The sequence below is a fragment of the Oncorhynchus keta genome, chromosome 18 (assembly GCF_023373465.1).
Source record: "Oncorhynchus keta strain PuntledgeMale-10-30-2019 chromosome 18, Oket_V2, whole genome shotgun sequence".
Classification (NCBI taxonomy): domain Eukaryota; kingdom Metazoa; phylum Chordata; class Actinopteri; order Salmoniformes; family Salmonidae; genus Oncorhynchus; species Oncorhynchus keta.
Window position 1 is genome coordinate 13,318,141 of NC_068438.1, and position 14,847 is coordinate 13,332,987.

Below are 14,847 nucleotides of genomic sequence, written 5' to 3' on the forward strand. Positions count from 1 at the left end.
AGTCTGGAAAAAGTCAAGAAGCATGAATACTTTCTGAAGGGAATAGGGTGCCATTTGGGACACACTCTATGGGCAGCAATTCATAAACTGGATTACTGCACATATTCTGACCCCTGGATGAACAGAATGAAAAGCTCTCTTCCCATCATCCTTCAACAGTGTGGGAAAATATCCTGCCCCCCCTCTGTATTAATTCCTTTAATATCTTAATGATACACACTACCCTCTGATACACAAACATACTGTCAGGCAGTGTCCTTATCTCGAGTGGCGCAGTGGTTGAAGGCACAGCATCTTAGTGCTAGAGGCGTCACTGCAGTCCCTGGTTCGATTCTAGGCTGCATCACATCCGGCCGTGATTGGGAGTCACATAATGTGGTGCACAATTGGCCCAGCGTCGTCTGGGTTTGGCCTGGGTATTTGTATCATTGTAAATAAGAATTTCATCTTAACTGACTTGCCCAGATAAATAAAGGTTAAATAAATACAAATAAAATATCCCTTTCTTTACACCACACACACACACTCCGTCTGTGCTCTTTGGTTCTGCCTCATCTCATGGTCGCTTGCTTTCTCAGGATCCCAGCTCCAGTACCCTGGCCCCCTGGATGCCCCCACTCCCTCTAGGTTCGGCTGTCCCCATTGTTCGTCTGTCTGGAATGCTGCTCCTAACTGAAGGGGCCTGATAGAGGGATAACAACCCCTCCCGCCTCGTCCCTGCCTGCATCCCTCTCCCAGCGCCGGATGGCTGCCTCCCGAATCCCTTTTGGTTCTTAAAGTAGCACCAGACTCTTGAAGGGGCCCTACATGGTCAAGGATTACACGCCCCACACACATACACACACACACACACACACACGCACACACACACACACACACACACACACACACACACACACACACACACACACACACACACACACACACACACACACACACACACACACACACACACACACACACACACACACACACATACACACATACACACACACACACACGCTCATGATAAAGCTTGAGAAAATCTTGACATCATCCAGATAAAGGTTAAATAAAATAAATAAAGACCAGAGAGAGAGGTGGAAGATGAGGTGAATGGGGGTACAGAGAGGCTGAAGGGTGGGTGAGGTGTGAGGGACAGAAGTGACGTGAAGGATGGGGTGGGTGGAGACATGGAGGTGGAGGCCTATCACTGAGAGATGGATATCAGGGTTTAAAGTTAAAGGGCCTGGTGTGGAATAGGTCAGAGGTTGGGACGGGGAATGAGTGAGAGGTAGAGTGAGGGGTGGGGTAAGAAGGAGACATTAGGGGGTGAGAGGTTGAAAGGGGAGAGGTAGATGAGACATGGGGGGGTAGAATTTAGGGATATGAGATAGGCATGGGTTAGTAAGTGGTTGGGGGTTTTTCAGATACATGGAGCGCTTGTTAAAGGATGGGTGCAAGTGTCTGTCCTGCTCATGGCTCTGTGGACCATGCTGAAGCTGCTGGTAAAATACACTGTGTGTGTGTGTGTGTTTCAGCTGCCGGGGATCCCCCATGTAGCCACAAATGGGATTAGAGGGAGAGTGAGTGAGTTTGGGGGGCGGTGGGCCAACATGGAGCATTGCTGCTACAGCCCTGCTGTCACTGTCAGATTAAAGCCTGCAAACTGCAACCAGATTACCCCAAGAACACTGCAGCATGGCAGCTGGCTCGGAGGGGGTGGAGCCTGGGCCCTTAAATCACCTGCCGCCACTTGGGTGTGGGATGCTAGCTACTGTGGGGCCCCAGCCTCCAGAGAGACACCAGAGAGTACATCTGTGGTTACCCTGCATCGCCTGAAGAGAGGCGATGAGAGAAGAATAGAGACAATAAATAAAGTAGGAATAAAGGTCAGAGGTGACTAATGAGGGGTCAGGGTGGGACATGGGAGGTTACAATACGGGAGAGAGAAGAGAGACAGGGTGGGACAGGAGAGAGTGTTAGAGAGAGAGAGAGAGAGAGAGAGAGAGAGAGAGAGAGAGAGAGAGAGAGAGAGAGAGAGAGAGAGAGAGAGAGAGAGAGAGAGAGAGAGAGAGAGAGAGAGAGAGAGAGAGAGAGTCACCTGGTGCTCTGGTCTAGTGTGTCCTGAATGGGAGGAGAATAGTGCTGACAGGACAACCGTCTGCCCGTTGCGCTACTGCAGCAGTATCCATCCACCAGTGTACCTCAGCATGCAGAGATCACAAACTGCCCCCGTCCCCCTCCCTCCCTGCCTGCATCCATCCACAGTCCCCACCAGGCAACCACTCAACACTGGGGGTGCATTGTTATCGGCCATCTATTCCCAACAAAAGTAGTGCACTATATAGGGAACAGGGTGCCATTTGGGACACATACATGGACCAACCAGTATTTATAAGATATATTCTTCAGGAATCAATGGCTACAGTATATGACTACTTTAAAAGTCCAAAATGGATATGCTAATCAAAACCTATTTAACCCTATGGTGGCCACTTGATCACTGAAAACTTGAAGACAGGAGTTTCTTGCAACAAAAAGTCTACAAATATGTTAACCTTACAGGATGTCTGCAAAGCGATAGTAGCTAACTAATTGTGAACAGTATAATTTGCAGTGGCTGGTGCCAGCCATATCTGTATCCGCGGCTGACAAATAATACCTTACACAGAACCACAATCGATAGCTGTGTGTTTTAAATGGATTAAATTGTCCTAAGTAAGAGCCTGCTCCTGTTGTGCTGACACGGTGGAAGCACAACAAGGCTAAAGTTTGGTCAACAGATGACGGTTTGGACCGAATATGTGCAACAGACAAAGATCACCTCGTCAGATGTCTGTGAGAAGATGGTTGATCAAAACATGTTTGCCTAGCAACAGGGAAGCATGAGTGTGATGTCATCTGCATCAATCCTCACATGGAAGGTGTGAATGCCTCACCATGCTCATCAGCACATATGGACCCTCTCAGTAGCAACTGGACTGATTATGATGAGTGACTGGAGTTGCGTCTCAAATGGCACCCTATTCCCTATATAGTGCACTATACAGTGCATTCGGAAAGCATTCAGACCCCTTCACTTTTTTTCCACATGTTGTTACGTTACAGCCTTATTCTAAAATGGATTAAATCGGTGTTTTCCCTCATCAATCTAAACACACTACTCCATAAAGACAAAGCAAAAACTGTTTAGAAATGTTTGCAAATTTCTTAAAAATAAAAAATGAAATATCCCATTCACATAAGTATTCAGACCCTTTACTCAGTACTTTGTTGAAACACCTTTGGCATGGATTACAGCCTCAAACTTTCTTGGGTATGATGCTACAAGCTTGGCACACCTTGATTTGGGGAGTTTCTCCCATTCTTCTCTGCAGATCCTCTCAAGTTCTGTCAGGTTGGATGGGGAGCATCACTGCACAGCTATTTTCAGGTATTTCCGGAGATGTTTGATCGGGATCAAGTCCGAGCTATGGCTGGGCCACTTAAGGACAGTCAGAGACCTGTCCCAAAGCCATTCCTGCGTTGTCTTGGCTGTGTGCTTAGGGTCGTTGTCCTGTTGGAAGGTGAACCTTCGCCCTAGTCTGTGGTCCTGATTATCTGGAGCAGACTTGACCCTTAGCATTCAGGCCAAAGAGTTCAATCTTAGTTTCATCAGACCAGAGAATATTGTTTCCTTTAGGTGCCTTTTGGCAAACTCCAAGCGGGCTGTCATGTGCCTTTTACTGAGGAGTGGCTTCCGTCTGGCCACTCTACCATAAAGACCTGATTGGTGGAGTGCTGCAGAGATGGTTGTCCTTCTGGAAGGTTCTCCCATTTCCACAGAGGAACTCTGGAGCTCTGTCAGAGTGACCATTGGGTTGTTGGTCACCTCCCTGATCAAGGCTCTTCTCCCCCGATTGCTTAGTTTGGCCAGGTGGCCAGCTCTAGGAGGAGTCTCGGTGGTTCCAAACTTCTTCCATTTAAGAATGATGGAGCCCACTGTGTTCTTGGGGACCTTCAATGCTGCAGACATTTTTGGTACCTTTCTCCAGGTCTGTGCCTTGACACAATCCTGTCTCGGAGCTCTACAGACAATTCCTTCGTCCTCATGGCTTTGTTTTTTGCAAAGGACATGTATTGTCAACTGTGGGACCTTATATAGACAGGAGTGTGCCTTTCTAAATTATGTCTAATCAATTGAATTTACCACAGGTCAACTCCAATCAAGTTGTAGAAACATCTCAAGGATGATCAATGGAAACAGGATGCAACGGAGCTCAATTTCGAGTCTGAATACTTATGTAAATAAGGTATTTCTGTCTTTTATTTTTAATACATTTTTAAAAAACTGTTTTCGCTTTGTCATTATGAGGTATTATGTGTAGATTGCTGGGGATTATTTTTTTTTAAATCCATTTTAGAATAAGGCTGTAATGTAACAAAATGTAGAAAAAGTCAAGGGGTCTGAATACTTTCCGAATGCACTTTAGGGAATAGGGTACAAAAGGGACGCACCATGGGAATAAGTCTGTATGATGTGTGGTCAAACCAAGCTCAGGTCTGCTGTTCAATTGCCTCAAAATGAGGAGGGACATACATACACGATTCAATATATGTCTCTGTCCTCCATTGGTTTTGTCTGAAGAAAGCCTACTACAGTCATACTAATCTGATTACAGCTTCTCTATGCAATGTATCTATACATAGGCTCCGTCTGCCCATGATCTCTGAGCACACTGGACAGTTATGTGCATCGCTCCATGCTTAAATAGAAATCCACTTAGTTCCACTGAGGGGCAACACATGATACAGCAGCACCTTCCTACAGTTCTCTCTCTCTCTCATGTAGGCCTATGGACAGCAACATTATCATTGCATAGTTGTCAATGTTCCAAAATCATTGCTCCATCACTCCCATGGATTTGTAGCTAGTGGTGGCTAAAGCTAGCTGAAGTTTGTAATGGCTGTTTAGAGAAAACATAACTATGGATTATAGGGATGTGCATATTTCCCTTTTAAGAAGATTCAATACGCATCTAAATACATGGACTACGATCCAGGAACGACATGTTTTGGTTTGAAACGATTGGGTGCGATTAGAGAATGTGTGTTTGTGTGGTGTGTAAATGATGTATGTCTATGTCGGCACCTGAGCAGTGCCATAAGGGAGACCTGGGCATCTACCACCCCACTACCACTATCAGATTATTGGGGCAATGTAGACTGTTTTTTGTCCCCCCACTTTGGTTCTGAAATCACCATCACCTACTAATTAACTTGTCATTTTTGCAGTTTAAGTGTTTTAGTTAGTAATGTATCAATATTTATTGTTTACAAATTAGCTATGACATAGCCAATGAATATATAGCACAATTTTGGATGTCACCCCCAACTCAAAATCGAATGTTTTTGACCGTTTGGAAGATTTTATGGAGAGATCTTCTCTTCTCCTCTCCTCTCGCTTCGGCCATGCAGTGCGCCTCGCACATGTGATTACTGTCCTTGTTATGAAATGATCAACTTTACCCTGTATATAAAAGAAATGACCATATACACTGATTGTTTAAAGCAAAACTACCAAAACTATTGCTGATGGTGAACCTGAACAATCAGCAGGTATAGCCAGATCAGAGTTGTGTCTCTAGTAGATTACTTTTTATTCGGGTTTTGTTTTGCAAGCCATTTTAGCATTAGAATGCTGAAGGTGCCGAATGTGAATCGCTACATCCCCAATGGATAACAGTTTCTCCTGTATCTGAGAAATAGACTACTTTCACAGTTAGGAACCATCTCAAATCCAAATGGTAAAATCCTGAACTTCCCCTTTAACTGGCCCTGAAATCACTGCTATGTATGCAGCAAAATTATTAGTGCAATCCGGGATCCTTACGTTGTCCCTACCCTAAACCCTGACACCTACCCCAGTGTTTCCCAAACTTGGGCTCCCAAGGGGTGCACATTTGAGGTTTTTTGTCCTAACACTACACAGCCGATTCAAATGATCAAAGCTTGATGTTAGTTGATTATTTGAATCAGCTGAGTAGTGCCAGGGCAAAAACCAAAACGTGCACCCCTTGGGGTCCCGAGGACCGAGTTTGGGAATCCCTGTCTTACCCCAACCATAACACTAACCTTAACCATTTTAAATTTCAACTTCAAAGGGGTAGGGACACTCCAATGATTCTGGATAGCAAGTACCACAGCAAAACCATCAAAACATCCCAGACACTATAAGCCTCCTAGAACTTAGAATGAGGTCAAAGGTTAGGCCATTGCATCATCTCACTGGCCAAATGTCCACCAAAACAATCACACAGGAGTCCACTTCCTGTCACTGTATATTGATATTAGCCTAGTTGTTTAGCCTAGATAGTAGCCTAGGTGAGAAAGTTATCAGCTGTGTAGGAACAGAGTGCAGACAGAATGCAGGTCAGCATAATATAGTCAATATCAAAACAAAAACCATGACGTTAGGAAGGTTACATTCAAGCTGTTACATTCAAGGTAACCATCATTATCTCAAATGTCATGAAGAGAATGGTTCTCAATGCCTCTTGATGCTGTTTGTGTCTTGCAAAACTGTGTGACGTCGCATGCTTTGTTAGGCCTCGTTGCCGGATAAGAATTTTAATCATTGCATCTCCAAACTGTTTCTCATGACAACCACACAACAGCACTCACCTTCTGTAGGCTGGTCGGGTTGAGCTGGTTTTTGTCAATGATCTTTATTGCAACCTGAAACGGCAAGAGACAAATCATTATGATCAGTGAAACCAAAACAGTGACATATTCAAGAGCATTAGTAGATCTCAAAGCTCAAACTCCAAAACAAACCAACAGGTCATAAGGCCCCATAAATGGCTGAACAGCGTGATTTGTCTCGGTCAAAGTGTGAGTGAGACTAGGACTGTAATGGTTCACTACACACTGCCCTCCAAATGATCCCATTCCATGTCATTAGGTTGAACTTTATGGCAATCCTGTGTAATTGTACACCTAAAAACGTGGGTCATGACTTGGGCTAACATTAAATTATGTTTACAACTACACAGGCCTTAAAAGTAATGACAGACTAGAACAAACCCAGTCTTGTTCTGTCCAAAATGTAAGGGATAATCTCTAAAACTACAACGACCATCCATCCACCCCATATGTTCCATGCTCTCACCACAACCAGCCTGTCAAATGGCCTATTACAAACCTCATTGGCCGTGTGCACTATTCCTACCAGCCTAACACCATTCTTCAGTCAAGTACCCACTTCTCTACCCCAGCCTCACCCCTCAGTTTAGCCCATCCACACCACCAGCCACCCAGCCCAGTCTCACCCCTCAGTCTAGCCCATCCACACCTCCATCCCCCCAGCCCAATCCAGCCTTACCCCTCAGTCTAGCCCATCCACACCTCCAGCCCCCCAGCCCAGTCCAGCCTCACCTCTCAGTCTAGCCCATCCACACCTCCAGCCCCCCAGCCCAGTCCAGCCTCACCCCTCGGTCTAGCCCATCCACACCTCCAGCCCCCCAGCCCAGTCCAGCCTCAACTCTCAGTCTAGCCCATCCACACCTCCAGCCCAGTCCAGCCTCACCCCTCAGTCTAGCCCATCCACACCTCCAGCCCAGTCCAGCCTCACCCCTCAGTCTAGCCCATCCACACCTCCAGCCTCCCAGCCCAGTCCAGCCTCACCTCTCAGTCTAGCCCATCCACACCTCCAGCCCCCCAGCCCAGTCCAGCCTCACCCCTCGGTCTAGCCCATCCACACCTCCAGCCTCCCAGCCCAGTCCAGCCTCACCTCTCAGTCTAGCCCATCCACACCTCCAGCCCCCCAGCCCAGTCCAGCCTCACCCCTCAGTCTAGCCCATCCACACCTCCAGCCAAGTCCAGCCTCACCTCTCAGTCTAGCCCATCCACACCTCCAGCCCAGTCCAGCCTCACCCCTCAGTCTAGCCCATCCACACCTCCAGCCTAGTCCAGCCTCACCCCTCAGTCTAGCCCATCCACACCTCCAGCCCCCCAGCCCAGTCCAGCCTCACCCCCCAGTCTAGTCCATTCACACCACCAGCCCAGTCCAGCCTCACCCCTCAGTCTAGCCCATCCACACCTCCAGCCCCCCAGCCCAGTCCAGCCTCACCCCTCAGTCTAGTCCATCCACACCTCCAGCCCAGTCCAGCCTCACCTCTCAGTCTAGCCCATCCACACCTCCAGCCCCCCAGCCCAGTCCAGCCTCACCCCTCAGTCTTGCCCATCCTCACCTCCAGCCCAGTCCAGTCTCACCTCTCAGTCTAGCCCATCCACACCTCCAGCCCAGTCCAGCCTCACCTCTCAGTCTAGCCCATCCACACCTCCAGCCCCCAGCCCAGTCCAGCCTCACCCCTCAGTCTAGTCCATCCACACCTCCAGCCCAGTCCAGCCTCACCCCTCAGTCTAGCCCATCCACACCTCCAGCCCCCCAGCCCAGTTCAGCCTCACCTCTCAGTCTAGCCCATCCACACCTCCAACCCCCCAGCCCAGTCCAGCCTCACCTCTCAGTCTAGCCCATCCACACCTCCAGCCCCCAGCCCAGTCCAGCCTCACCCCTCAGTCTAGTCCATCCACACCTCCAGCCCAGTCCAGCCTCACCTCTCAGTCTAGCCCATCCACACCTCCAGCCCCCCAGCCCAGTCCAGTCTCACCTCTCAGTCTAGCCCATCCACACCTCCAGCCCCCAGCCCAGTTCAGCCTCACCTCTCAGTCTAGCCCATCCACACCTCCAACCCCCCAGCCCAGTCCAGCCTCACCTCTCAGTCTAGCCCATCCACACCTCCAGCCCCCCAGCCCAGTCCAGCCTCACCTCTCAGTCTAGCCCATCCATACCTCCAGCCCCCCAGCCCAGTCCAGCCTCACCCCTCAGTCTAGCCCATCCACACCTCCAGCCCAGTCCAGCTTCCCCCTCAGTCTAGCCCATCCACACCTCCAGCCCAGTCCAGTCTCCCCCCTCAGTCTAGCCCATCCACACCTCCAGCCCAGTCCAGTCTCACCTCTCAGTCTAGCCCATCCACACCTCCAGCCCAGTCCAGTCTCACCCCTCAGTCTAGCCCATCCACACCTCCAGCCCCCCAGTCCAGTCTCACCTCTCAGTCTAGCCCATCCACACCACCAGCCCAGTCCAGTCTCACCTCTCAGTCTAGCCCATCCACACCTCCAGCCCAGTCCATCCACACCTCCAGCCCAGTCCAGTCTCACCTCTTTGCCCGTCAAGATGTGCCTGGCCAGCTTGACCTTGGCGAAGTTGCCCTTGCCGATGGTCTTGAGCAGACGGTAGTTGCCGATGTGCGGCTGCTCGTCCGAACATGAGGCGATAGAGTTCCGGCATCGTGCTCCGAGTGATCTGCTCGACCAACCGGTGCTTTTCTCCGAGCGGCTCGTCGAGAGAGAGGTATGCTGGGAAAAGAGAGAGGGGTCATAAACACAATGCAAAACAATCTAGCTGCATCGCATCTTGACATCAATGGCGTGAAATCACATTCTGGGCCAATAGATGATTCTAGAACACATACAAGTGATTTAAGCACACATCATCTAAGAAATTCTGGTGATCTAGAACCCCCAAATGTCTACACATCTGAAACTACCAAAGGCAACATTTGTAATGGTTTTGTGTAATGGAATTGTTCATGTGGATTGTTGAGTGGCCATGAGTAATGCATCAGTGTCGGTTGAGAAAAACCTGTTGATGGGATTAGAGAACGCTATTGGGCTGATAGTAAATACTGAGTAGCGCCAAGCTTGCTAGCACATTAACACATATGGGTTAGCAGTGGCTCATGAGGCCTGTGGAAGCCAAGGAAGGCAGCTAATCTCATTCCACCCCGCATTGCTGGCATTCTTCACACGCATGCTCCTCAGGTCATAAAATAGAAACGAGTGTCGTGGCCCAATTTGGCATCTCCTAATCGATCTGCTCTGGAATGCTCGACACCACACTGTAGCGCACGGCAAGCTGCGTCCACACGCCAACGCGACATGACGGCTCAACATTCCTCCTACACAGAGCCCTGGCTCGTTGGGTTACCCATCGGAGCATGTTCCAAGTCAACAAAGCATAAATGGAGAGTTTGGATAACACAATCTATGACAGCATTTATTAGAATCATTTCAAATAACTATCGACATTTTGACAAAAGTTTGGATAAGAGTCACAGCATGGTGTTCCTGAAGCAACAGTGTCATTTCAGAGAGATTACACTTTACAACGTGGTGTCACTAATGACTTTAGGATACAGTGCCAATGCAGGTGAATTAAGAAAAAGAGAGGGAGGAGGGAAGGGACAAGTGGAGGGACAAGGTTAAAATATTTTTCATCAACTGAATAATTTAGGTGAGGTGTGGTGAGGGAAGGGACATATAGGGCCCCTAATGGAATAGGGCAGAAGAGGGGTGCATTTGGGTGGTTTCTAAGATGTGACCTTTCTCCTTTCCTAGTGATTTTACCTTGATCTCATTTGAAAAGATCACAGTGTTCAAGGTAACGTGGGTGGGAAAAGGAAAAGTGAGAAGAGGATTGCGTTTGAATGAATCAAACCGTCCTCATTTACTCCTCGTTCACTCTGATGTCTGTAAACTGAAATATAAATCATGAATGAAGTAACATTTGACCATGTATCCAGAGGAACTCACTATAATGAAGATAATTATGATTTTGTGGTATATAAATCGTGTTACGCCAACGTTTCAGCGAACATCCCGAAATTAGTTTAAACAGTCAAACCACGACATTATATTTAGACGGAGCTATGATGACATTAATCAACAAAGCTTCCGCAAAGAATACTCCTCTTCATCCTTGGCAAACTAACGTAGGTAAGGACTAATAGAGCGTCCTTCCCTTGATCATTCAATAAATCTGAAAGCGGTTTTCCTTGCTACCTGTCAAAAACGCCCAGGTCACTTAAGGCATTAGGAACTTTAAATTGCCTCAAAGGACTATTCAATGCAAAGGACTATTCAATGCACCCAGAGAGATAGACGTGAGATTAAAAAGCCAGATGCAAGCGGGGTGAGGCCCAAAATCTCATCAGTATCCCCAAGCACAACCAGTTCCCAGCTTCAGACCACAGCCAGGCTAGCACAGGGAAGGCATAGTGTATAACCTTCCGACAGAATAGTGCACACTCATTCCCAAGAGAGATCCCGCTGCCTGACTGAGACCAACTGTCTTTCTTTAAAACACACACGTCATTACCGGCCGTGACCGGGAGTTTCATGGGGCGGCGCACAGTTGGCCCAGCATCATCCGGGTTAGGGGGGGGGGTTTAGCCGGAGGGGCTTTACTTGGCTCATCGCGCTCTAGCAACTCCTTGTGGTGGGCCGGGCGCCTGCAGAATGACTTCAGTCGTCAGCTGAACGGTGTTTCCTCTGACACATTGGTGCAGCTGGCTTCCGGGTTAAGCGGGTGTTAATAAGCGCAGTTTGGCAGGTAATGTTTCGTAGGACGCATGGCTCGATCTTTGCCCTTCCCGAGCCCGTTGGGGAGTTGCAGTAAACTTTTTTTTTAAAGAACACAAACACGCAGAGACACCAACTCACACAACCATAAATGTGCAATGTACAAGCAAGCGCACAAGCCTTAACCCCAGATCAGCACATCAGGTGAAATAGAGCACTTGGTGCTGCATCAGACTACTCTTGGCAGAGCCCTTTCAACCCCCCCATCCCCCTCAACCAGTCTGGTTTATCACTCCTCTCATCCACCTGTTCCCATGTCGTGTCCCTCGCTCGTTCGCTCCCAAGGGAAGGAGGAGAGCTCCTATTGGGCATCATCTCTAACCGGGCTCCATTGTCCCTGCCTGCATCCCTATCCCGCTGGGTGTGACAAGCCCTCAAGTCAGCCTCCTCCCCTTCATCTCCCCCTCCCCAAAAAACAAATCAATTTGGCTCCCTCTCCTCTCCACACCCGAGCCCAAACATCTTTTGTCTAGTGTTGGTATATTTCTCTCATTTTCAGCCAACCTCACAATCTGGGTTTCTCTCTTTCCCCCGCCCCTTTCCATTTTCCCCTTTCAAGGAGATCCCATCGATTCTCTCTCTCCGTCCGATTGCCACGCCAATGCATTCAGATAGAGGGATGAAGGCTGAGGGCAGAGGGCTGAGTACGAGATGGTGTCGCTGATACATACATAGAGAGACTGGAAAGGTGGGTGGGGCAAGACTAGAGAAACATTTGGCGTAGGGCGGCTGGGGATACTCTAACCCCAATAAAACAAAATCGCATCTTGATATCCAAGCTAGGACATCTTTCTGCACCGTTGTCCTAAAACCAAACTGTCCATTGTTTCAATCCACACCTTTTCTAATGAAACAATGTAGGATGCATGTTGTAGCAGTCCAACAGAGTAGGGTCACAGACAAGTCTTGGAGGTGAAACTGAACAACAACAAAAACGTCAACAACAAAAGACAAGTGACTGGATCTGTTTGAGTGTAAATGTCACGCCCTGGTCGTAGTATTTTGAGTTTTTCTTCATGTATTTGGTCAGGCCAGGGTGTGACATGGGTTTTTGTATGTGGTGTGTAGATAGTGGGATTGTAGCTTAGTGGGGTGTTCTAGGTTAGTCTATGGCTGTCTGAAGTGGTTCTCAATCAGAGGCAGGTGTTTATCGTTGTCTCTGATTGGGAACCATATTTAGGCAGCCATATTCTTTGGTTGTATTGTGGGTGCTTGGCCGGAGTGTCTTGATGTCCTTGTGCTGTGTTAGTTGACACAAGTATAGGCTGTTTTTGGTTTTGTTTATTGTTTTGTAGTGTTTGTGTTTATTCGTGTTTACGTTGTGTGATTAAACATGGATCGCAATATACACGCTGCAGTTTGGTCTGACTCTCCTTCACCACATGAAAACCGAGACAGTAAACAATAGGGAATGGATAGAATCTCAAATGTTCCACAAAATAACATTCAACCAGCTGAAATAAATGGAAGGTGCTGCTGGGTCAAAAGAGAATTAGTCATAGTCAAGTAGATAGGAGATACAGGTCGTGTCATAGCCCACAACTACATCAACAGGAAGTGACATGAACACCAGTACACCCAACAAGTATGCTATACCTGTGTCTATACCTGTGTCTAGTCTAAGTTCTGTCGCTCTCAACCATGTCCTGGTAAAATAGAGAAAGAATTTCAGGCTCAAGGCTTCACCTCCCTCAGAGGAAAGTAGTCCAGACCCAGTCATATGATGGCAGCCTGGAGGTACACTCAGTTTCCTGTGCATCACTGGGCAAGGTGAGGGCAGCCCTGAGATATTAGGTCAGTGTGGCAACCTACAAGAAATGCATACAGGCCAATAAAAGCCTTAGCATGAGTGCTAACATGTATAAATCATTCGGATAGGCTACATGGCAATCTGTACCATCTGTGTCTATGGGCATAACACTGTAAACAAATGTGAACCACTTCCGTCTTTGAGTAAGGCTGGATGTTCGCCTCTGATCACATGGATAGTGTGCGGCATAATAAAACAATAGGAGGCATCCTGCTAAGCTTTGCTGTGCAGTTTGCCTGACGTGGGTGGGGAGGGATGATGATTGGTCAGGATTACACCATCCCGCCACCACGCATTCCGTCTTTGCACAATGCCCCCCACCCCATAACCCCCTCTCAGACTTACTCTCTCTGCCTGTGATGGGTGTTTCACTCAGACTGGATCTGTCCATAGAGTATGATCTCACTGTAACCTCAAGAAAAATATGATGGCATATAAATTGTTACCAATGACAAAATCTATGTCTCTCTTACCAATGTGGATGGTTGGAATGTCTCTGTTCATAAATGCTTGAAATATAGCCTCTCTAGCACCCATCGAAGAGGACTTGGGCAACAGGAAGTTCTGACACTAGCCAGCGTCACTTACTGTCCTGAAGAGCACGGTGACATGCAACGTTGTCACATCATCAAACTGTGCAGTGTTTCCTGGACTGGCTGACAAGGAAATCCAGCTTGGTAAAAAACAGTGTGAATATGACAGCATCCAAAAATGTTGATTATTTTTGGCCAAAACATATATCCCAATATTCACTGGCAGGCAGCTGCATTAGGGAACCTGACTGAACCAATATTAGGCTACTTTACTCACTGGCACCAAGGTAGTAGATACATTGACAGATCTTTTGCTCTGTCGTGCATAAATCAGACTGAGCTAGTGAACTATAGTTTATTCTGCCCGTATCAATCCCCATCAATAACTTTTAGTTCCACAGCAGTTACATGTCAGTACATTTTCACACAAAACCTGCTTTGCCGTTAATCCAGAGCATTGACTGATCTTTTGGCAAACACCGTTGTGTTGGTTGAGGGCAGATTAGTTTGCAGCAATGACCTAACATGCTCTATTCTCTGGGTGTCCCAGACAGTCTGCTCTGCTGCCTGCCAGTGAATTCTACAGCATGACTCATGACTGAATGTACTCTCCTCAGTCAGTCCAGTCGGTAAACTACCACTGGGGTTTTACCAGAACCATGAGCAACAGACCTGAGAAGCCACTGCGGATAATGGCTCCAGAACACTAGACGCACACAGGCACTGCAGCCAGTGTTGTTCACAGCACACGTCTCACCTTGGCGTCAGATGAGAAGCCCAAACAAAACCTTGAAATGTGAAGACCATGTGCTAACGGCAAAGAACACTACAGCAGGAAAGGTCCATACCCTCGGGGCTTGTACCCTAACCAATATAATACTAGAATAACCTCTCAAGCTATCATCAGGATAATTCAATCCTAAGTATATCTCAGCACAAGAAGAGGTGGGAAGTCTTTCCCAAAAGTACTTGTATGAAGAACAGAAGAGAATGAGGGTCAAACTTGAATAACATAACAATCTGCCTCTGAGGAGTGCCTGAAGCCTCCACATTCAGTAC

The 14,847-nt window shown here is 47.8% G+C and overlaps 1 protein-coding gene across 4 annotated transcripts in view; it reads right to left on the bottom strand.

Annotated features, from left to right (window-relative positions):
• The window catches only part of LOC118397310 (MAP/microtubule affinity-regulating kinase 4-like), a 55,721-nt gene that overhangs the window by 31,497 nt on the left and 9,377 nt on the right, over positions 1–14,847 (bottom strand). For all 4 annotated transcript variants that reach the window (XM_035791942.2, XM_052467430.1, XM_035791943.2 and 1 more), the window contains 2 exons: positions 9,184–9,381; positions 6,646–6,699 (listed from right to left, as the gene is read on the bottom strand). In XM_035791942.2, the coding sequence (XP_035647835.1) occupies positions 6,646–6,699; positions 9,184–9,381 (252 nt within the window). The remainder of the gene's footprint in view (positions 1–6,645; positions 6,700–9,183; positions 9,382–14,847) is intronic.